We start from the raw sequence: 24,933 nt of genomic DNA on the forward strand, positions 1-24,933 counted from the left end.
TCAAATATAAAAAGAAATTCAGATGATGGATGGCTGAAATAAATGACAAAATACCTACTTTAAAAACCAATACAGTAAGAGACGAAATAAATGAATAATGCTGTTGATGCTAAAGAAAAGTGGAGACTTTTTTTTTTTTTTTGTAGATAATTATTTTTTATTGAAGGGTAGTTGACACACAGTATTACATTACATTAGTTTCAGGTGTACAACATAGTGATTCAACATTTATATACATGACAATTCTAGGTACCAGCTATCACCATACCAAGCTGTTACAATATCTTGACTATATTCATTACATCCCGGTTACTTATTATTTTACCATTGGAAGTGTGTACTTTTTTTTTTGTGAGGGCATCTCTCATATTTATTGATCAAATGGTTGTTAACAACAATCAAATTCTGTATAGGGGAGTCAATGCTCAATGCACAATCATTAATCCACCCCAAGCCTAATTTTCGTGAAAAGTGGAGACTTTTAAAGAAAAATAATTTATATCCTCAGACAGATGGTAGGATTTTGAACTTATAAAACAAGAACAAGCTCTTATAGAAAATAACCGGTAAGAAATCCTTGAAAATTAAAAGATTGATCTTTGAAGTAAGAAAATAAAAGCTCACCTATAATCCATTGGTTTGCCCTTCAAGAGATTGATCTAGAGTCAGATCTTTTCCCACCATCTATAACAATAGCACTTTCCAGTCTGCGTGAAAGATTATATTCACTTCCTTAGTCATGTGTCTTCTGTCTGTGCTTTTCTGTATTCTCTTGTCAGCCTAGCAACCAGAGTGCTGTTTTTAAAACATACAGGCATTTACTTAAAGGAGATTGTGGGTTCAGTTCCAGATCACTGTAGTAAAGCAAGTATCACAATAAACAGAGTTAAAATAAATTTTTCATTTCTCAGTAAATATATAAGTAATGTTTACACTATACTGTAGTCTGTTAGGTGTGCAATGGCATTATGTCTAAAAAAAAGTAAAAACCTTAATTAAAAAATACTTTATTGCTAAAAAATGCTAATCATCATGAGAGCTTGCAGCAAGTTATAATCACTGATCACAGACCATCATAACAAATACAATAATAATGAAAAAGTTTGAAATATTGTGAAAATTACCAAAATTTGGCACAGATACATGAAGTGAGGAAATCCTGTTGGAAATTTGGTGCTGATAATCTTGCTCAACACAAGATTGCCACAAACCTTCAGTTAAACAAACAAAAAAAAGTAGTATCTGCAAATTGCAGCACAATAAAATGAGGTATGCCTGAATTGATATATTATTACTTTCCAGCTACAGGTCCTCCTTGGCTCCCTTTCTCACTCCCAAGTAAAAACCCAGGTCCTTGGAGTGACCTATGAACTCCTACATGACCTAGCTCTTCGTTTTTCTCTGTCCTTACCTCCTCCTATTCTCCCCCTTTGCACCACTGACTCCTGTCACTCTGGCCTTCTTGCTGTCCTTGAACATGGCAAGCATAGTCCTGTCTTAGGGCCTTTTTGCTTGGTGGTCCCTCTGCCTTGAATGCTCTTCCCTCAAATATCCACATACCTCATTTCACTTTCTGAAAGTCTCTGCTCAAATCTTCCCTTAATGGAGATTTCCATCCATCCTTTCCCATCCCCATTAGCTTCCTTTCTCCCTAAACCTGATTTATTGTTCTCAGTAGGCACTTACTGTATCTTTAGATATCCTATATTCTTTCTTGTTTACTTGTTAACTAGAATGTAAGTTGCGTGAGAACAGGAATTCATTTGTTACACAGCTATCCCTGTCTCCTAAAACACTGTTACCTAGTAAACATTCAAAAAAATACTTGTTGAATGACTCGGTGAATAAACACAGTCTGAAAACGGAATGAACACAGCTGAAGGTTAAATAGCTGACTAGGACCATGTCCAAAAGAACTTCCTGCTGTCATGGAAATGTTCTGTAATCTCTAATGACGTGGCTGTTGAGTACTTGAAATGTGGCTATACAACTGAATTTTAAATTTTATTCAATACTTAATTTAAATTTAAATAGCCACTCATGGCTGCAGTTTTGGACAGCACATAGAAGACTGAACAAAGGGTATTCTAAAGGGGGTGTGGTGTTTAAAAAAGTATGTTTAGAATATTGAGGCAATCATCAAGAAAAACAACGTGGAAGGAGTGAAAGAAAAATAGAGGCAAAGGAGCTTCAAGGTCTGTAGCTCTGGCAAAACACAGTTCAGTGTGCGGGGAATATCTTGGGCCATAAGAATAGGGTAAAAAGTCTAAGGAAAAGGAATCTTTAAAAATGCTGAGGTGTATGGATAGGGTGGGGAGTCATCTAGTAGGAGATACATTGAGATACTACAATCATACTGAGAAATATGGCCTTTCAAAAGATACTAAAAAACTTCAAAAAATGAGTAAAAAAATTGATTTTGGAGAATTTGAATTAGCATGTTTAACAACTTTAATTTTATACACATGTATATATATGCATATATGTACACACATAATAAATATACATATTTGGATTAAAAAAACAAGTTTCTCATATCCATGAAACTTCTATTTATTGAGTGTCAAGGAAAATTCAAACAGATTTCAAAACAGAGTTCATGCAGGTCATTTGTCTGATTTCAATGTAATAAAAGTTGTCATTAACTCACAAAGTATAGCAGAAAATAAAATACTTGGTCTGACCTGGGGTGAGATTAGATTATTTCTAACATGCTTCTCTGCTTTAAAATGCTATTATAGTCATTCTAGGTCATTTTTCTTGGTATTTTTCACATCATTAAATGTAGAACCTGACTTGCTAAATAATTACTATTTGGTAAAGAAAAAAATACTGTTTTAAGTGAGAAGTTTATGGTATCTGAAGAAAAATACCTACTTATATACACATGTTGGAGAAACACTCACAAATTAAACATCAGTTCAATGAGTAAAAACAAATTTAAAAATTAAGGTGCTTTGAAATTTCTTCCCCAGTATTTTCCCCTACATTTCTCATCTATATTTTACCGATAGTCAAGTACATATTTTACCGATTTTGAACTGTATTTTAATGTAGTAGCTAAAGGCAGAAGTAAATCACGGGTCCAGCAAAGAGCATTTGTTTGCATGAAGATCATTTCAGTATGGAAATTGTTAATATTTGCCTTTAAAGTTGAGTGGTCTTAAAAATCACATCTAAATTACCAGTCTACCCTAAACAAGGCAAGATAATATCTATTTTTATTTTTTCATTATGGCATGTCTCATATATTTATGCACCTCATTTCTTAACCTTTTTGAAAACTAAAAGCTGATCCTTATGAAATGTTTTACATTGTAAAACTATTCTTATTTCACATTTTTACAGTGACACATGGATCTTTTCAGCAAAGCAGTTTAGGTAGTGATGAAATGTTAGAGGAAAAGGCATATGCTAGATTTTTTTAAAGGGCATCAAAATTCAGTATTTAAGCAGCAGCTCTTATATGTTAGTTGTCAATGTATCCTTCGAAAGCTCATTGGGCTGATGGAAAAGTATGTTGTGCTATTCAGGATATTAGCATTGTACAAAATCAAGGTACTTTAAAGTAGTTTTCCTTTGGCATGGGAAAGAACACATATTTTAAGCATAAACCAGTATGCTTTGTTATATACAATGTCTCATGTATTGTTTCAATGTATTCTTTTTTTAAAAAATTTTTATTAAGGTATTATTAATATACATTTTTATGAAGGTTTCACATGAAAAAAAAATGTGGTTACTACATTTACCCATATTATCAAGTCCCCTACATACCCCAGTGCAGTCACTGTCCATCAGTGTAGTAAGATGCCACAGATTCACTGTTGCCTTCTCTGTGCTACACTGTTTTCCCCGTGATTCCCCACAGCATGAGTACTAAACATAATACCCCTCAATCCCCTTCTCCCACCCTCCCCACCCGCCCTCCCACACCCCTCGCCTTTGGTAACTGCTAGTCCTTTCTTGGAGTCTGTGAGTCTGCTGCCATTTTGTTCCTTCAGTTTTGCTTCCTTGTTATACTCCACAAATGAGGGAAATCATTTGGCACTTGTCTTTCTCTTCCTGGCTTATTTCACTGAGCATAATGTCCTCCAGCTCCATCCATGTTGTTGCAAATGGTAGGATTTGTTTCTTTCTTATGGCTGAATAGTATTCCATTGTGTATATGTACCACATCTTCTTTATCCATTCATCTACTGATGGACTCTTCAGTTGCTTCCATATCTTGGCTATTGTAAATAGTGCTGCAATAAACATAGGGATGCATATGTCTTTCTGAATCTGAGAAGTTGTATTCTTATTTCAATGTATTCTTGAAAGCAGTGTCACAAAGCAGATTTTTATCTTATGTGGATGTTAATTGCTTTAGGGTCTTTAATATATGAAGTGTGCATTGTAATATGTAGTCTAATGTAACACACAGCTTGTGTAATAATATATGCATAAATATTACTTAATACATCAGTCATGAAAAACCAATACATAACAATTTTATTTGCTTAGCATTTAGAAGGGCTTTGGGGGAATGATCCAAATGGCCCAACTTTCTCAAAAAGCTCTTTTAAGAAATTTCAGGGTATGCAGTTTTCTTCCTCCTTGAAGCAGAGTTACGTAGCAAGCAGGGACATTCAAAGTAATCTAGTTTGTTGCTTTCAAAAACTAGTTGTAGGTGTTTGTTGCTGTGGTAGTGGCAGCTTACCTAGTATTTTCTTCACTCCTTCCTGTTCTAGTGTATTCTAAAGTATTCTTACAGCTGCTCTGGATATGATTAAGTAAAGTCTATCATGAAGGAACAGGTGTTTTATACCTTTTTTGCTGCTTATTATAGTACTTCACACTTCTTGGGAATGTCTTAAAAAAATACCAGTTTTTCAGTAAAGACTTTAAAGGAAAATGTCAAGTTATTTAGAAAATTACAAAAGTGCACACACTGCAATTTCTTTCTTGCTCCAGTGAAACATGGCTAATTAGGTGACTATAAATGAGACTACAAATAAGAGAAAATGTTTGGTGTGTGTCTGTGTCTGTGTATTGTGTGTATATATACTGTGCCATCTTTTGTTAATTACTTTTGTATGAGTGTACTGGCTCTCAGCATTTTTCCCACTCAACACACCCAGAACTTGGCTACTCCCCTGTAGAACACTGGCCATGATGTCATCGAGTCTCAGCCAAAAGGGTTGTGAGGGAGCGACTAGTTCCCAGTAGATTGTACCAGGATACAGTGAGGGACACTGTATATTTAAATGGCTGTGATAAGTTACTGTTCGCTATACACACCTGTACAATTACTACCATAGTGCTTCCTAACTGGGAATGTAGGAAGATTTTTTTGATTACTAAGCCCAAAGAAAGGTATAAAACCTGAACTGTGAAAGGTATCTATATGACCAGAGAATTAAAATTAATACAAATCTTCTATTGGGATACACATAACTATTAATGAGCCTATATTTAAAGTCAGATATTTGTAGAGCACCTACTGGGGTACTAATAACAATGTTTCTGTAATGCTTTCCAGTTTATAAAGTTCTTTTACATTAAATATTAACTCATTTCATCCTTACCATAAGCCTTTGAGATAATTCAGGCAAGTATTCTCATCACCTTCGTTTTGCAAATGAAGAAACTGAATGACTTGTTCAAGATGAAAGAGCTAGAAGTCAAGTGGCAGAATGTGCACTAGGGAAAAAGTGTATGTTGCTGTGAGATGCTGCACATTTCATCCATGAAGGGACATGAGTTTGTTCATCAAATTGTGTCCAAAAACTTGAAGGCGGCTCTTTTTTTAAAAATTAAGGTATCATTGATATACAGTCTTAAGAAGGTTTCACATGAGCATTATGTTGGTTTCAACATTCACCCATATTAGCAAGTCCCCCCCACCGACCCCATTGCAGTCACTGTCCATTAGTGTAGTAAGATGCTATAGAGTCACTACTTGTCTTCTCTGTGCTTTCTATACTTGAAAGTAGCTCTTTTAAAGTAAGTAAAATAAGTCTTTCTATAGTAATAGACTCCAGTTACCCCTATTGTTCACAGGTTCTGTTCCTTCCCATCCCTCTCCAGTCTTTCCCTTTTTACCTTCTTCCTGACTCTTTCTTCCTATTCCTGCCCTTCTCTCTCCCTATACCTATCCTCCACCTTACTTTTCCCTTATCTTTCTTCTGTCTATCCCCTTATCTGTACACCCCTCTTCCTTTCATCCATTCCTCCCTCCCTTTCTTCCACTCCCCATCTCTCTCTCCTTCCTTCTCTGGTATCTCATTCCTGCTTTCCCTTTCCCCATATTTCTTCTTCCCTTTTCTCCCTCTCCTCTTTCCTCTCTTCATTCCACCTCCCAATAATTGAAAGAAAATGGGTTTCAGAAGTGGTTGGTTAGTGTTTTTTTCATTATTCTTAAGATCTCCTGAGCAGTAAGACTCTCAATAGAATGGATCGTGGGTCCTCTGTTATCCTCACTACAGTCAGTGTTACTCGGCTTTTACTTGTAGTTCTTATTAGCACTCTTACGTTAGATTTCATTTAGAAGAAGATTTTTGCTCTTTTAAAAGTTTGAAAACCAAAGTATGTTATAAATCACTAATCAAGCAGTACTTTGGGGGTGTTACTAGTTTTTTTGAGGTTGTAAGAGGGGAAAACTTGGCTTTCCCATGATACGGTACTTCAGGGTTTCTCTTAACAGTACCAAGCTGAGTGGTATGCTAATCTGAACCAATACAGCAGTTTTTGTAGTTGTCTTCCAGTTATATTACTAAAGCATAGTTGGTACAAAACAGTATCATAAAAAGTAATGTCTGGTTTGAGACCAGTTTAATAAAGTGAAGTCAGGAATAGACCAAAACTCAACATGATGGCACTTATACATGTAGACAGAACTATTACATTTTATATATACAGTATGGGGTGAAATTGATAGAACCATCATTGAGGGTAATTTGGCAATATGAACAAAAGCTTTAAAAATATTTTTATTCTTTGATTTAGCTATCCACTCCTGAGAATCATTTTAAGGGGGAAAACTATATTGAGCAGACACCAGTCTTATGTCTACTCAATGTAATTTGATTTGGTGACCTGCCATTCTCCCATGTGATTTTTGTGGACCTGGCAATCATTGGCCCTATCACAAAAGTGGGAATAGGACCCAGCTTGATCAATCAAGAGATTCCAGCCCTGTGACACAGTGACTCGTACATGAGTTAGCTGTGACCCAAGTATTGTGTCCTTTTTGTGACTTGATAAGAACACAGAGGAGGGATGACAGGCTATAAAACTTATTTGGGTCACCACTGGCTACCTCCACTGTCACATGATTAAACCAAAACAGGAAAAGAAAAGGGACCTGAAAAATAGAGTCAGATTCCTAAAAGGACACTCCTGAAGGCATCATAAGAATCACAGTGTCCAACCATGCCTGAAATACCATCACCTGGACTTCCCTGTTACAGAAAGGTACATTTCCTTTTTTAAAAACAAATTTGAGTTGGGCTTCTGTTCACTTGCAACCTAAAGCGCTCTGACTGTGAGAGCCAAGAAGTAAAATACATGTGTGTTGATATGAAAGATATTCTGACTTGTTTTTTATAATTATTATTTGATAAAGGCATTTTTTAGATTTAATGCATATACCATACCATTCACCCAATTAATTTATACAATACAGTGATATTTAGTATGCTTACAAATGGTACAACCATGTCCACAGTTTTGGATACTTTTCTTCCCCCTCAAAAACTCCCATACCTACTAGCAGTCTCTCATTGTTTTCCCAGCCTTAAACAACTTTTCATTTACTTTCTATCTCTATGGATTTGCCTATTTTGGACATTTCATGTAAGTGGAATCATACAATATATGGTCTTTTGTGACTAGCTTCTTTCACTTAGTATAATATTTTCGAGGTTCATTCATGTTGTTACATGTATCAGTACTTCATTTCCTTTGTATGGTGAAGTAATTTTTCATTCTGTGGCCAATACTATATTTTATTTATCCATTCATCACCTGATGGACATTTGGGTTCTTTCTACTTTTAGTCAGTGGTTTTTTTCATTATTATGACTTTTATGGGTTATACTGCTCTCACATTCATGTATAAGTTTTCATTTCTCTTGGATATATAAGAATGGAATAACTGGGATATATGGTAACTCTATGTTCAACCATTTAAGGAACTGCTGGACTGTTTTTCAAAGTGGCTGCACCGTTCTACATTTTTATCATTAGCCACGTATGAGGGTTCCAACTCTACATCTTTGTCAGCAGTTTTATTAACTGACTTTTTGATTATAGGCATCCTAGTGGGCATGAAGTGGTATATCACTTAAGTTTTTGATCTATACTTCCCTAATGGCTAATGATGTCAGGCATATTTTCATATCTTTATTGGCCATTTGTATATGTTTGGAGAAATGCTCATTCACATCCTTTGCCTATTTTTTGAATGGGCTGTCTTTTTATTGAGTTGTAAGAATTCTTTGTATATTGTAGAAATAAGTCCCTTATCAAATATATGATTTGAAAATATTTTATTCTATGGGGTGTCTTTTATATTTTTGATAGAGTCCTTTGAAGCATAAATTTTTTTCTGTTGAAATGGAGTCTAGCTTATCTGTTCTTGCTTTTGTCACTTTTGTTTCTTTCATGCTTTTGATGTCGTATCTAAAATCCATTGCCAGATCTAAAGTCATGAAGATTTACCCCATGTTTTAAGAGTTTTGTAGAATTGCTCTTAAATATAGGTATTTGATCCATTTGAGTTAATTTTTTTATTTGGTGTGTGGGTAAGAACCAGGAACACATGGGTTTATTTCTGGACTCTCAATTCTATTCCATTTATCTATGTATCCTTGTGTGAGTAGAATGCTCTCTTGGTTATCAGCTTGCTTTGGAGTAAGGTTTGAAATCAGGAAGTGTGAGTCCTCTTAACTTTATTATTCTTAATTTCATTTTTTGATTGTTCATTACAAGTGTTTAGGCTGCAGTTGATTTTTGTATATTGACCTTATACCCTGCAACATTGCTGAATTCTTCCTTGGTTCTAAGAGTTTTTTGTTGGATTCTTCAGTTTTTTTCTATATACAAGATCTTGTCATCTGTGAACAGGGATGGTTTAACTTCTTCCTTTCTAATCTGGATGACTTTTATGTATTTTTCTTGCCTGATTACCTTCTCTAGAGACTTTATAGCAGTGCTGAATAAAAGTGGTGAGAGTAAATATCTTTATCTTATCTCTGATCTTAAGGGAAAAGCATCCAGTCTTTTATCATTAATTATGATATTAGCTGTGGGTTTTTTGTAGATGTCCTTTATCAGAGGAGGTTCTCTTCAGTACATAGTTTGCTGAGGTGTTTTTATCATGAGAAAGCATTTGATTATTTATTTATTTATTTATTTATTTATTTTTGAGGTCACCAAATATTTATTGCACATCAAAATGTTCTTAGATAACAGTTTTGGGTGAAAAGTTTAATATTTTAAATCTTCTTTATGTATTTGAATTTTATAAATTTATTAAAATGAATATGTGCATAAAAAATAGAAAAAACAAAATTCTGTGCTCCCTGTATGACTTATAAATGCTCATTTTTTTGTTTTTGTTTTTTTTTAATTTTTTATTAAGGTATGATTGATATACACTCTTATGAAGGTTTCACATGAAAAAACAATGTGGTTACTACATTTACCCATATTATCAAGTCCCCACCCATACCCCAATGCAGTCACTGTCCATCAGTGCAGCAAGATGCCAGAGATCCACTATGTCCCTTCTCTGAGATACACTGTTTTCCATGTGATCCCCCACACCATGTGTACTAAACATAATACCCTTCAGTCCCCTTCTTCCTCCCTCCCCACCCGCCCTCCCACACCCCTCCCCTTTGGTAACCACTAGTTCAGAGAAAGCATTTGATTTTATCAGGTGTTTTTTTCTTCATCTGCTGAGATGATCATGTGGTATTTGTTTTATTTTATTGTATCTGTATGGTCTATTACATTAGTTGATTTAAAAATCAACTAACATTTCTGGGGTAAATCCTACTTGGACATGATGTGTAAGAATTTTTATATATTGCTGGGTTCAGTTTGCTAGCATTTTGTTGAGGATTTTTGTGCTCATGTTTATAAGCATACAGATTTTAGTTTTGTTTTCTTGTGGTTTCTTTGGTTTTAGAATCATAGTAATACTGGCTTTGAGAAATGCTCCTCATCTATTTTTTGGAAGAGTTTATAGAGGTCTGTTATTAATTCTTTAAATGTTTGGAAGAATTCACAATTGAAGCCCTCTGGACCTGGGATTTTCTTTGTGCCTAGGTTTTTTGATTACTGGCTCAATCTCTTACCTGCTATACATTTACTGTCATTGTCTATTTCTTCTTTAGTTGTTTTGGTAGTTTGTGTCTTCTGCAAATTTTTGTTTCATGTGAGTTATCTAATTTATTAGCATACAGTTGTTCATAATATTTTTAACCATTTTTATTTCTGTAAGTTTAATAGTGATGTCTCCTTTTTCATCTCTTTTTCTAGCAATTTTTCATTTTTTTTTTGTAAATCTGAAGTTACGTTGATAATATCTTTTCAGTGAACAAGCCTCCTGCTTTATTTAGTTATTCATTCATTTGTCCTTCCTTTTTTCCTTCCTTCCTTCCTTCCTTCCTTACTTCACCCTTCCAATGTCTGTGTATGTCTCTGAATCATTGGTATGCATGAGGAATGTATGTGTGCATATATTGCCAGTCTCTGTGTTCCCTTTTCTATTTTTTAGAAGTATAGTTGATAATATACAATATTATATTGGTGTCAGTTGTATATCATAGTGATTCAACAATTATATACGTTACTAAATGCTCACCACAATAAGTGTAGTTATCAACTGTCAACACAAAAAGATATTGCATTGTATAACACAGAGAAGACAAGTAGTGATTCTATAGCATCTTACTACGCTGATGGACAGTGACTGTAACAGGGTATGTGGGGGGGACTTGGTGATGGGGGGAGTCTAGTAAACATCATGTTCCTCATGTAATTGTAGATTAATGATACCAAAAAAAAAAGACATTGCAATATTATTGACATATTCCCTGTGCTGTTATTTATTTTATAATTGGAAGTTGATTTGCATTTATTTCCTTGATGATTAGTGATATCAAGCATCTTTTCATGTGTCTGTTGGCCAGGTTTTGACTTTATTGATGTCCTCTATTGTTTTTCTATTTCATAATAACATCTTCATACTAGTAGAGATAGATTCATTTTTAAGTTAGTGTTTCAGAGAAATGTTATCTAAGCATTTTATTTGTTTGTTCAGATTCTCAGATGCTTAACACTGGAAATGATTTGAAAGAATATGTCAAATGTGATTCAGTGCTGCTTACCAGTGGAAAGTATGATCTGAAGAAACAACACAGTGTCACTCAAGCTACTCAGACAAGTCCAGAGGTTCTTTGGCCTTCACAGTCAGTTAACTTTCCTGAGGGCTCCTTTGACTTTACTAGGGAACAGGTAATGGGGAAATTAATTCATTCTCATTCGGTTTCAGCAATTAAAATAAGTATTAGATACTTAGTAGTTAAAACATTATTTATCTACTTAAATTATATTTATTGAGTGCCTTTTATGTGCCCAGGCATTATGTTAGATGCTGTGGGTCTAGTGTTGAGCAAGATAGGGACATTCCCAGCCTTCAGAGAGGTTACAGTCCAGTGAAAAGATAGAGGAATAAATGTGGGAGATTGCCAGTTCTGGAATCTAAGAAGACTTTCTGCAGGATATATTCATTTTGTTGGCTTATTTTCAAGTTGCAAAAGTATTATAACATTTCAGGACATTGGGAAAATATTTTAAAACAACCTTAATATATTCTAACCTCCTGTAGTGCTATCAATATTTTTTAAATCTTTCCTCTCAGTCCCATTTCCATAATTTTTCTAAATAATTATTATTCTCTTGTGTTTATGCTATATTTTCCTTCTACTTATTGTTTAACAAATATTTTCTCATACTGCTACATACGCTTCATATTTTTAAGGTAGAATATATGGATGTGGATAAACTGTCATCTCTAAACATTCCTTTTAACATTTGTTAACATTTGAGTTGCTTCTTGTTTTGCCATTATAAATAAATAAAATGTCGAGCAGAATTTTAATTGTCTATAATAGAACCACAGAATGAGGTCATTCATCTGTTCAAGAGGATTTATTGAGTGTTAGCACTGAGCTGCAAATGTAGAATTGAACAGTATATATCCCTGTCTTTTAAAAAACTCAAGTCTAGTGAGAAAGAAAGGAATGTGCACACAGTGGTCACAACATACTGTGTCAGGTGCTATACTAGAGATTGGGGAATTATAGTGATACCCAGCTTGGGCCATAAGGCAAGAATCCTTAAGCTGGAACTGAAAGAAGTCTGAGAACTCTGAAATTAAATGCATATATTTTAATGTATCTGTGCAAATGAAATTTTTTCTGGAGAAAAATACTTCAGTGTTATCTTCATAGTTAGGGGTTAGGGAATCTCTCTAAGAAGATAAAAGTACTTAACCTAGGTCTTAAGGGGAAGGGAGACTTGTCCATCTAGATCAAATGTCTAATGAAATATTCGAATGGGGTCTGGAACTGAAGAGAGAGGTTTATGCTGGATCATACTATATAATAATTGGAGCCACAGGAATAGAAGAGATTATCCGAGGGAGTGAACCAAGTGATAAGGGAAAATGACCAAACATGGAATACAGTAGGATATTAAAATACGTGTTCTTAAAGAGCAGATAAAAAGATGAAGGTTCATAGGTGGAGAAGGATAAACATGAAAGAGCTGTAGCATAAAGCAAAAAAGGAGAAAGGTTGAGGAACAAGGGGCAAATCAGCAGTGTCTAAAGCCACGCGGCCTGGGGAAATTGAAATTAAGGTCACTGTTAGGTTTGGATATTAGGAGTTAATCAGTATTTTGAATCATTAGGTCAAAACTTACAAATATTTTTGAGCGTTCGAAATGTGTTTCCAGATAGCTTCTCAAAACAGTTTTCAACTTAAGTACACCTTCATCAACATTGGGGATTTGTCTTGTTCCAAGTGTCACACCTGTAGATACTATGGAGTCTATAATTTCTGAAAATCATTAAATTCTCTTATTTTCCATATTTTATCATTTCAGCTCATGGAAGAGAATGAATCTCTTAAACAGGAATTAGCTAAAGCTAAAACGGCTCTTGCAGAGGCTTACTTGGAAAAAGATGCACTTCTTCATCATATAAAGAAGATGACAGTTGAATAGCAGGAGTGGCAGTCAAAAATTCTTTTAAACCTCTGCTGTAGGGGGTTTATATTTATAATGTTATGTTACCAATTAGTGGAAGACTCCTTGTCATGAAGAGACAGTAAAATGGAATGGAATGTGGTGAAGTGGTGACTATTCCAAAGCCAGTTTAGAAAGTATTAGGTACACGCATTGCAATCTTTTGATTGTTTTGTATTTGGGGGCTCAACCATCTTTTAAACTGGTATGACACAGGGAAGCCAATACGTGCTGTAAAATAATTATATGCCTAATGAAAAAAAGATACCATTTCCTAATTTTGATAATCACATTATAGACATTTTTTTTAAGAAAAATGAAAACCTATTGTGTTCTCACAGATTGCTGAATTTATTTATCACTATTTAATAATGTACTATTATTTACAGAGATTCATATGCTTTTAGGGCTAATGTAATATAAAAGTAGGCTTACATTTTAAATGTTATTAAAATTATGTACTTAAATCTATAATTATTTAATTACTGTAAAGTTCAATCAGATTAATAAATTATGTAAGTACTGGGTTTGAAAATTCTGGAAAATCATCACCCTACTGAACTTATAAAGTGACTTGAAAATGTGAAATAGAAATCATTTTAAATGATGGATAAACTGTTAAATTGAAGCTATAATTTTCAACAAAAAGATGGTACAAATGTAAAAATAAAAAGCACAAACTAAAAAATCAAAAAATATTAAGAGTATATGGCCAGCTGATTTACAAACTTGTACATTCCTTTAAACATTTATTGTTAGAAGTAAAAGAGTAATTTATCCTGCTGAATTCGGCAGCATTTCTTAACTACATGAATTTTAACTATATTACTTCTTTACCTTCATCTTTCCTCTATTTAAGGAAGGAAGTGTTTTCAGAGAATTTTCTTTTCATATACATTAAACAATTTCATACCATTCTTACAGTATCATATTAGGTAGATGTTTGCACATACTGAATTTATAAAGCTAGTTTTGACTAAAGTTCTATTTGACATCTTCTATAAGAATAATTGGTAATTTTAAATTCTATTTTCTAGGGATTAAGATTGAAACCAGCATGAGAGAGAATATCAGTCATGCATTATGAAATAAAAGTTCGATTTGAAATACATTCCTGATAGAACTAAATGAAGTGAAGTCTATTCTAAAATCCACTTTCTTTAAACAAATACATCTAAGATACAGCATGAAAGGTCAGGCTAGTCTTTCTCTAAGGTACTTGAAAATCTTAAGCCACATTATGACATGTTATGGTGCTGTGCTTGTTTGGCATGACATAGACATCCCTTTATCTGAGTATCTGGATGAAACTTTGTGTTTCAATTAAATTATGTGTTGGAGTGATTTAGATTTTATTGAAAATAGTACAGGCCTTTCTTTCCCTTTGATAACATACATTTTCTTTGATGCTATTTAAAACTACAGACACTGTTTTGGGAGCTAAGTAGCAAAGAACATTAAATTGTTAATAATTTTACCTCAGTAATAAACCACGTCAATCTAAAACATATGAGTCTTAGATTAACAGATATGGTTCTAATTAAAGATTTCAAGTGTATAGCTTATATTTTTAGATTACTTTGATCTATAGATACATATTCTACAATAACAGTCTATAATAGATAAGCAAAATTGGTGGGACATTAACTTCCAGAGTTGACAACGTTTCTCAGGATCGACCTATTTGCTCCATATAAATTTTTAATTTATGATATTGTTTTGTGTTATAGAAGCTGAATATTTTCCTTATGCCTTTTTGATATATTTGGCATTCTCAAGAAAATCATAGAAGCAGTAGAGAGGATGATAATAAGGATATGCACATTCTGTATGCTTTGTTGGATTTTTAAAAATTTACAGTGACTGCTATTTTTATAAAGATTTAAAATTCATAGAAACACTTCCAAAAACATATCTCATGTAAATTCCACAACAAACCTGGGAGGTAGGTATTATTTACATTTTATAAGTTAAGTAAACCCCAAGACTCAGAAAGAGCCAGTGACTTGACTGAAATCACAATAACCTGCTCTTTTGACTGAAATCCCAGTATATGCTTTTATTTTACCTTAGTCATTAATTCACAGAGGTGGGGAGAGGAATCATTACTGTCTTTTATCTGTTTTTCTTTTAAAGATAAAATATACTTTTAATAGTGTTCATGTATGATGTGTGTGTATATTATTTAAACTAGTTAAAAGATAGTGGGAACATTTTTGTTGAACTAAGTTAACCTTGACCACCTTTTTAGCAGCATGAGAAATGTAGGGATAATCCTATAATAAATTTACCAGAGTTTTTAAATGACTAAAAATTGGAAATAAAATTGCCATATCTTGATCCTCCCTCTTGATTCACCCCCAGGGGAAAGAAATGATAATTATGTTTTGCTTTTTAATTTCATATATGTCAAAAATATTTTTGTGGTATCTTTCTCTCTTCTCTCATTTTATCCTAGAATATCATAAGACCACTATGTGATACTAGTTGTGATGAAGCATTATTTTTATTTAAGCCATGTGAGAATGGCTGTGTGTGATGGCAGGCGAAAAACATGTGGAAAAATTAACCAGAAACTGCTTTTTGGGTTTTATTGTAGTTATTACTATTCAGTACTTGACTACAGGAGTTGTAAATTCCTCTTTAACAAGTTTTTAGTAAACCCCAGTCTCATCAAGGCATCTTCCTATTTCAGTGAATGGCACCACCATCACTTTGTTCCCAGCCTAATAACCTGGAACTCATCTTAGACACCTTCCTGTCCTTAACTGTGTCATGTCCCCTGCTCCCCACCCCCATCAATTCATTACCAAGTCCTGTCATTTTACCTCTCAAATTTGTCTACTCTGCACTTCCCACCATCTCCCTAATCTAAGCTGCCATCAGCACCTTTTGCCCACATTGCTGCATTGGGCTCCTGACTGGTCTTCCTACAGTTGCTCTGGCCCTCCTCTCATTCATTCTCTGTACAGCAGGCAGAACTCTCTTTTTTGAAGTGCAATTTTAATCAAGGCAACCCACCTATCCCTGTTCTTCAAAGTCACATATATCAGGGCTATTATTTACTTGATGGGGTAATTCTGAGCATTCGAAGAGTTGATGTCTTAAAACATGAAAGACAGTGCTGGCACATCATCTTAAGCACATAATAGAGGTTATTGTTACTGCTGCTTATGTTGCAGTTACTTTGTGTTCTACCTTCATTGCTTAAATAATCTGGAATAAGTGAGAACTACAGTGCTTCTCCCACAATCGAAATATCTTCATGCTGTTCCTTTGGCTTGAATTGTTTCCCTGTTAATTTTCTAGTTAATTGCTATTAACTTTCAGTTTCAGCTCATTCATCACGTCCTTAGGAAAGCATTCCTTAATTTCTGTCACAGAGTAAGACCCACTCTCTACACTGTCATATGAACACATGCCTCTACTTAGCATGGAACACCTTCATAATTTTATGTGTGTTTGATTAATACAGACTCTCTAGGATGTAAAACCCCATGAGGATGGGAATTGTGTTTTGTTGTCATTGCTCAATTTTATATTTCTTATGTGTCATACAGTGCCTAGCACATAGTAGATGCTCAGTAAACTTATTAAAAGAATAAAATGAATGGATGAGGTATCAAGGTGGTGGTAGTTATTAAGAGAGAGACTCCTTGAGTCCACAGGGAAAGAAAAAGGTGGGGAATAGATACATTTGCTATACTGTGTTCTTCAGAATTTTGAATATCTGAACTTAAAGTTGATTTATTACAAACCATCACAAACAGAAAATTAGCACATCACATTATAAAACTGTTAAGGTGCCAGAATGTCATCTGGCTTTAATTGTAACATACGGTGTTGTGGCTGTCAAAATCTGCCAGTTCTATCAGCTAAACAAAATGGAAATAAGGCCAAAAGAGTAGTGGCTGAAATAGTTTTTGATTTTTGAGAAATTGATAGACAGGATCAGTTGTGCCTAATTCCTTGAAGTGCAAACAATCTTACTTTAGCTTGCACCTAGAGATGCTAAGGAAAGTAAATTTCCTTTAAGAATATGTAAAATACCAAAAGTTGGCATTACACAGGATATAGAAACACTAAAGCAACAATATTTTTAAAACACTAACTTTTTGATAAATTTTAATACTTAATTTATTTTTGCTGCCTTTTTTCAGAAATACAAAAATTAAGGTAGCATGCAGCAAAAATGTAAGCATGATGGATTTTGTAAGCTGTTAGATACTATCTAATGAATCACCATAAAGTGGAGCAAAATTTATGTACAGCGTGAAATTCAGCCTTTGTGTTGCCAACACAACTGTGTAGTCTTGGCAAGTTTGAGAATTTGAAACTCTTTTAAGAAACAGGAAATCAAAGTCTTTTTTTCTATTTGTATAATAGAACGTGCTATAATTTTTTGGCCTTAGAAAAAACACATGTCACTAAATAAGCAAAAAGAGTAAACTGGTTTTTAAAAGATTCGGAAACCATTTAGAGAAAAAGGCAACACTTCATAACTTATAAATTAGATTTTTTTTCAATTTGTGTCACCAGTCAAAAGTCCGTCATTCCTTACAAGTCATGCTAAACTGGCAAGTAAAATTGCTTATTGCCTTCATTCTTCACTATTCATATGAAGAAATAACTTGCTCATTTATGTGAAGAAACATTTGACTGCTATGGAGGCTAGGAGAATACAGTGAGGTGACTAACCTGTTTCTTGCAACCACTTGCCAAGATTGTTTTGTTTGATATGATGAAAAACTCAAAATACTGAATCAGATATCATCAGGAATAAATGAGTTTAAGGTTGGATTAAAAGCACCTGAATGAAGGTTTAAATAAATAGAAATCAGAAGTATCCCTGAAGGATATGGATGAAACAAATTTATAGGGGTATGACCAAAATCCATCTTTCAGAATATTAAAATCAATCCAACTGAAATAGACAGATAGTACGATCAGAGCAGGAGCTCTGAAAGTGACCATAGTGAGCAAATCCAGTGCAGGGAAACACACGGAACAAGATTCCAATAATTAAGCACTTGAGAAAGATCTATGACAAAGAAATCCGTTTATCATACAAATTAAAACCTAAGGCCAAAAATTGGTACAGAAATAATTTTTGCATGTGCCAACAGAAATTCAATTCTTTTTTTTTTTTTAAGATTATTTTTTTTATTGAAGGGTAGTTGACGCACAGTATTACATTACATTAGTTTCAAGTGTACAACACAGTGATAAAACATTTATATACATAATTCTAGGTTCCAGCTATCACCCTACCAAGCTGTTACAATAACGACTATATTCCTTATGCTATACATTGCATCCCGGTTACTTATTTATTTTACCATTGGAAGTCTGTCCTTTTTTTTTTTTTTTCTGTGAGGGCATCTCTCATATTTATTGATCAAATTGTTGTTAACGACAATAAAATTCTGTATAGGGGAGTCAATGCTCAATGCACAATCATTAATCCACCCCAAGCCTCATTTTCGTCAGTCTCCAATCTTCTGAGGCATAACAAGTTCTTACATGGAGAACAAATTCTTACATAATGAATAAGTTACATAGTGAACAGTACAAGGACAGTCATCACAGAAACTTTTGGTTTTGCTCATGCATTATGAACTCTAAACAGTCAGTTCAAATATGAATACTCATTTGGTTTTTTTTTTTTTTTTTTTTTTATAATAATTATTTTTTATTGAAGGGTAGTTGACACACAGTATTACATTACATGAGTTTCAAGTGTACAACACAGTGGTAGAACATTTATATACATAATTCTAGGTTCCAGCTATCACCCTACCAGGCTGTTACAATATCTTGACTATATTCCTTATGCTATACATTACATCCCGGTTACTAATTTATTTTACCATTGGAAGTCTGTCCTTTTTTTTTTTTTTTTTTTTTTGTTTTGTTTTGTGAGGGCATCTCTCATATTTATTGATCAAATGGTTGTTAACGACAATAAAATTCTGTATAGGGGAGTCAATGCTCAATGCACAATCATTATTCCACCCCAAGCCTAATTTTTGTCAGTCTCCAATCTTCTGAGGCATAACAAACAAGTTTTTACATGTAGAACAAATTCTTACATAATGAATAAGTTACATAGTGAACAGTACAAGGGCAGTCATCACAGAAACTTTTGGTTTTGCTCATGCATTATGAACTCTAAACAGTCAGTTCAAATATGAATACTCATTTGGTTTTTATACTTGATTTATATGTGGATACCATATTTCTCTCTTTATTATTATTATTTTTAATAAAATGCTGAAGTGGTAGGTAGATACAAGATAAAGGTAGAAAACATAGTTTAGTGTTGTAAGAGAGCAAATGTAGATGATCAGGTGTGTGCCTGTAGACTATGTGTTAATCCAAGCTAGACAAGGGCAATAAAACATCCACGTATGCAGAAGATTTCTCTCAGAACGGGGGGGTGAGGTTCTAAGCCTCACCTCTGTTGATCCCCAATTTCTCACCTGATGACCCCCCTGCGACTGTGCCTGTCTTAGGTTGTTCCTCCCTTGAGGAATCTTACCCATCTCTGGCTAACCAGTCATCTTCCGGGGCCATACAGGGAAATGTAAAGTTGGTAAGTGAGAGAGAAGCCTTATTGTTTGAAATGGTTAGCTTTTTATTTCCTTGCATATTTATGCCCTGTGGCTTCTATGCCCAGCATTTGTCTTGAGGTATCTTTACCACTTGGAAGAATTATGATACTCGGTAAATTTGATACGAGGCACGAATTCTATTTAAGGGTTGTAATTAGGAAGGAAGAAGAAAAGCTATAGAAGTAGCAGGCGGAAGAAAACATGGGAAGATTGATTATTTCTTTGACATATCTTCTTGTAGAGTAACTTCAGCATGTATAGGTTTTAAGCTACTACTTAAATTGCACACACACATTAACATAATAGGAGTATAGTTACATAACCAAAGCATACCTGTAATTACCAGCCATCTCCAGTGAAACCAAGAAAACCAGTTAGGCACCTTAGGCATTTGTGAAAACTTATCTATGATATGGTGGATATTGTCCAACTGAACTTGAACAGTCTGAGAGAAATCAGACAAATTAAAACAACCCATTCCTGGGGAATGTTCACATCCCTTATGTTCTTTTAACAGTAAATAGTCTGTAGTTGTAAGATTTTGGAGCACTACAATTTGCACTTCTCCTAATTCTTGGTTGAGTTCCAACAGTATAGATCCAGTCAAATTTGTTGTTTTACTGTATGCACAGGCCAGCTTAGATATCTCCTTCATTCCCACGGCAAGTCCAGGAGCTGGTGGGATGAGTGCATCTACAGCTGCAGCAGTGCGTGGATCTTTGTTGGGGTTTTTTGATGATCATCTTCTGGCATGAGTCTTCCAGAGAGTGCTGATGTTGGAAGTTCTCTTTCATATCGTATCTTAGTTCATTTTCAGGGTAGCCCAATTAGGCTTTTATCTTCTGTATAAACGCAAACAGACCCTTTGCCTACACTTTTATGTGCCCTTTATACCCTTGTGTAGAACTCATTGGAGGTTACCACACAGGAACTGCCCTTTTTGTTTTGTTTTGTTTTGTTTTGTTTTGTTTTTGGTATCACTAATCTACACTTACATGACGAATATTATGTGTACTAGGCTCTCCCCTATACCAGGTCTCCCCCATAAACCCCTTTACAGTCACTGTCCATCAGCATAGCAAAATGTTGTAGAATCACTACTTGCCTTCTCTGTGTTGTACAGCCCTCCCTTTTCTCCTACCCCCCCATGCATGTTAATCTTAATACCCCCCTACTTCTCCCCCCCCCTTATCCCTCCCTACCCACCCATCCTCCCCAGTCCCTTTCCCTTTGGTACCTGTTAGTTCATTCTTGAGTTCTGTGATTCTGCTGCTGTTTTGTTCCTTCAGTTTTTCCTTTGTTCTTATATTCCACAGATAAGTGAAATCATTTGATATTTCTCTTTCTCCGCTTGGCTTGTTTCACTGAGCATAATGCCCTCCAGCTCCATCCATGTTGCTGCAAATGATTGGATTTGCCCTTTTCTTATGGCTGAGTAGTATTCCATTGTGTATATGTACCACATCTTCTTTATCCATTCATCTATCGATGGACATTTAGGTTGCTTCCAATTCTTGGCTGTTGTAAATAGTGCTGCGATAAACATAGGGGTGCACTGATCTTTCTCATACTTGATTGCTGCATTCTTAGGGTAAATTCCTAGGAGTGCAATTCCTGGGTCAAATGGTAAGTCTGTTTTGAGCATTTTGATGTACCTCCATACTGCTTTCCACAATGGTTGAACTAACTTACATTCCCACCAGCAGTGTAGGAGGGTTCCCCTTTCTCCACAGCCTCGCCAACATTTGTTGTTGTTTGTCTTTTGGATGGCAGCCATCCTTACTGGTGTGAGGTGGTACCTCATTGTAGTTTTAATTTGCATTTCTCTGATAATTAGCGATGTGGAGCATCTTTTCATGTGTCTGTTGGCCATCTGTATTTCTTTTTTGGAGAACTGTCTGTTCAGTTCCTCTGCCCATTTTTTAATTGGGTTATTTGTTTTTTGTTTGTTGAGGCGTGTGAGCTCTTTATATATTCTGGACGTCAAGCCTTTATCGGATGTCATTTTCAAATATATTCTCCCATACTGTAGGGATCCTTTTTGTTCTATTGATGGTGTCTTTTGCTGTACCGAAGCTTTTCAGCTTAATATAGTTCCACTTACTCATTTTTGCTGTTGTTTTCCTTGCCCGGGGAGATATGTTCAAGAAGAGGTCACTCATGTTTATGTCTAAGAGGTTTTTGCCTATGTTTTCTTCCAAGAGTTTAATGGTTTCATTTACATTCAGGTCTTTGATCCATTTTGAGTTTACTTTTGTATATGGGGTTAGACAATGGTCCAGTTTCATTCTCCTACATGTAGCTGTCCAGTTTTGCCAGCACCACCTGTTGAAGAGACTATCATTTCGCCATTGTATGTCCATGGCTCCTTTATCAAATATTAATTGACCATATATGTCTGGGTTAATGTCTGGATTCTCTAGTTTGTTCCATTGGTCTGTGGCTCTGCTCTTGTGCCAGTACCAAATTGTCTTGATTAGTATGGCTTTATAGTAGAGCTTGAAGTTGGGGAGTGAGATACCCCCTACTTTATTCTTCTTTCTCAGGATTGCTTTGGCTATTCGGGGTCTTTGGTGTTTCCATATGAATTTTTGAATTATTTGTTCCAGTTCATTGAAGAATGTTGCTGGTAGTTTCATAGGGATTGCCTCAAATCTGTATATTGCTTTGGGCAGGATGGCCATTTTGACGATATTAATTCTTCCTAGCCACGAGCATGGGATGAGTTTCCATCTGTTAGTGTCCCCTTTAATTTCTTTTAAGAGTGACTTGTAGTTTTCAGAGTATAAGTCTTTCACTTCTTTGGTTAGGTTTATTCCTAGGTATTTTATTTTTTTTGATGCAATTGTGAATGGAGTTGTTTTCCTGATTTCTCTTTCTGTTGGTTCATTGTTAGTGTATAGGAAAGTCACAGATTTCTGTGTGTTGATTTTGTATCCTGCAACTTTGCTGTATTCCGATATCAGTTCTAGTAGTTTTGGGGTGGAGTCTTTAGGGTTTTTTATGTACAGTATCATGTCATCTGCAAATAGTGACAGTTTAACTTCTTCTTTACCAATCTGGATTCCTTGTATTTCTTTATTTTGTCTGATTGCCGTGGCTAGGACCTCCAGTACTATGTTAAATAACAGTGGAGAGAGTGGGCATCCCTGTCTAGTTCCCGATCTCAGAGGAAATGCTTTCAGCTTCTCGCTGTTCAATATAATATTGGCTGTGGGTTTATCATAGATGGCCTTTATTATGTTGAGGTACTTGCCCTCTATTCCCATTTTGCTGAGAGTTTTTATCATGAATGGATGTTGAACTTTGTCAAATGATTTTTCAGCATCTATGGAGATGATCATGTGGTTTTTGTCTGTCTTTTTGTTGATGTGGTGGATGATGTTGATGGACTTTCGAATGTTTTACTATCCTTGCATCCCTGGGATGAATCCCACTTGGTCATGGTGTATGATCCTTTCGATGTATTTTTGAATTCGGTTTGCTAATATTTTGTTGAGTATTTTTGCATCTACGTTCATCAGGGATATTGGTCTGTAGTTTTCTTTTTTGGTGGGGTCTTTGCCTGGTTTTGGTATTAGGGTGATGTTAGCTTCATAGAATGAGTTTGGGAGTATCCCCTCCTCCTCTATTTTTTGTAAAACTCTAAGGAGAATGGGTATTATGTCTTCCCTGTATGTCTGATAAAATTCCGAGGTAAATCCATCTGGCCCGGGGGTTTTGTTCTTTGGTAGTTTTTTGATTACTGCTTCAATTTCGTTGCTGGTAATTGGTCTGTTTAGATTTTCTGTTTCTTCCTGGGTCAATCTTGGAAGGTTGTATTTTTCTAGGAAGTTGTCCATTTCTCCTAGGTTTCCCAGCTTGTTAGCATATAGGTTTTCATAGTATTCTCCAATAATTCTTTGCATTTCCGTGGGGTCCGTCGTGATTTTTCCTTTCTCGTTTCTGATACTGTTGATTTGTGTTGACTCTGTTTTCTTCTTAATAAGTCTGGCTAGAGGCTTATCTATTTTGTTTATTTTCTCGAAGAACCAGCTCTTGGTTTCATTGATTTTTGCTATTGTTTTATTCTTCTCAATTTTATTTATTTCTTCTCTGATCTTTATTATGTCCCTCCTTCTGCTGACCTTAGGCCTCGTCTGTTCTTCTTTTTCCAATTTCGATAATTGTGACATTAGACCATTCATTTGGGATTGCTCTTCCTTTTTTAAATATGCTTGGATTGCTATAATCTTCCTCTTAAGACTGCTTTTGCTGTGTTCCACAGAAGTTGGGGCTTAGTGTTGTTGTTGTCATTTGTTTCCATATATTGCTGGATCTCCATTTTGTTTTGGTCATTCATCCATTGATTATTTAGGAGCGTGTTGTTAAGCCTCCATATGTTTGTGAGCCTCTTTCCTTTCTTTGTACAGTTTATTTCTAGTTTTACACCTTTGTGGTCTGAAAAGTTTGTTGGTAGGATTTCAATCTTTTGGAATTTTCTGAGGCTCTTTTTGTGGCCTAGTATGTGGTCTATTCCGGAGAATGTTCCATGTGCACTTGAGAAGAATGTATATCCTGTTGCTTTTGGATGTAGAGTTCTATAGATGTCTATTAGGTCCATCTGCTCTACTGTGTTGTTCAGTGCTTCCGTGTCCTTACTTATTTTCTGCCCAGTGGATCTATCCTTTGGGGTGAGTGGTGTGTTGAAGTCTCCTAGAATGAATGCATTGCAGTCTATATCCCCCTTTAGTTCTGTTAGTATTTGTTTCACATATGCTGGTGCTCCTGTGTTGGGTGCATATATATTTACAATGGTTATATCCTCTTGTTGGAGTGAGCCCTTTATCATTATGTAGTGTCCTTCTTTATCTCGTTACTTTCTTTGTTTTGAAGTCTATTTTGTCTGATATTAGTACTGCAACCCCTGCTTTCTTCTCACTGTTGTTTGCTTGAAATATGTTTTTCCATCCCTTGACTTTTAGTCTGTACATGTCTTTGGGTTTGAGGTGAGTTTCTTGTAAGCAGCATATAG

The 24,933-nt window shown here is 35.0% G+C and overlaps 1 protein-coding gene across 5 annotated transcripts in view; it reads left to right on the forward strand.

Annotated features, from left to right (window-relative positions):
* Positions 1-15,463, forward strand: part of BLTP3B (bridge-like lipid transfer protein family member 3B) — a 94,938-nt gene extending 79,475 nt beyond the window's left edge. For all 5 annotated transcript variants that reach the window (XM_057486480.1, XM_036891585.2, XM_036891587.2 and 2 more), the window contains 2 exons: positions 11,318-11,511; positions 13,165-15,463. In XM_057486480.1, coding sequence (XP_057342463.1) covers positions 11,318-11,511; positions 13,165-13,284 — 314 coding nt within the window. In that variant the 3' untranslated portion in view covers positions 13,285-15,463. The remainder of the gene's footprint in view (positions 1-11,317; positions 11,512-13,164) is intronic.
* The last annotated feature ends 9,470 nt before the right edge of the window (positions 15,464-24,933 follow it).

The sequence above is a fragment of the Manis pentadactyla genome, chromosome 10 (assembly GCF_030020395.1).
Source record: "Manis pentadactyla isolate mManPen7 chromosome 10, mManPen7.hap1, whole genome shotgun sequence".
Taxonomy (NCBI): Eukaryota; Metazoa; Chordata; class Mammalia; order Pholidota; family Manidae; genus Manis; species Manis pentadactyla.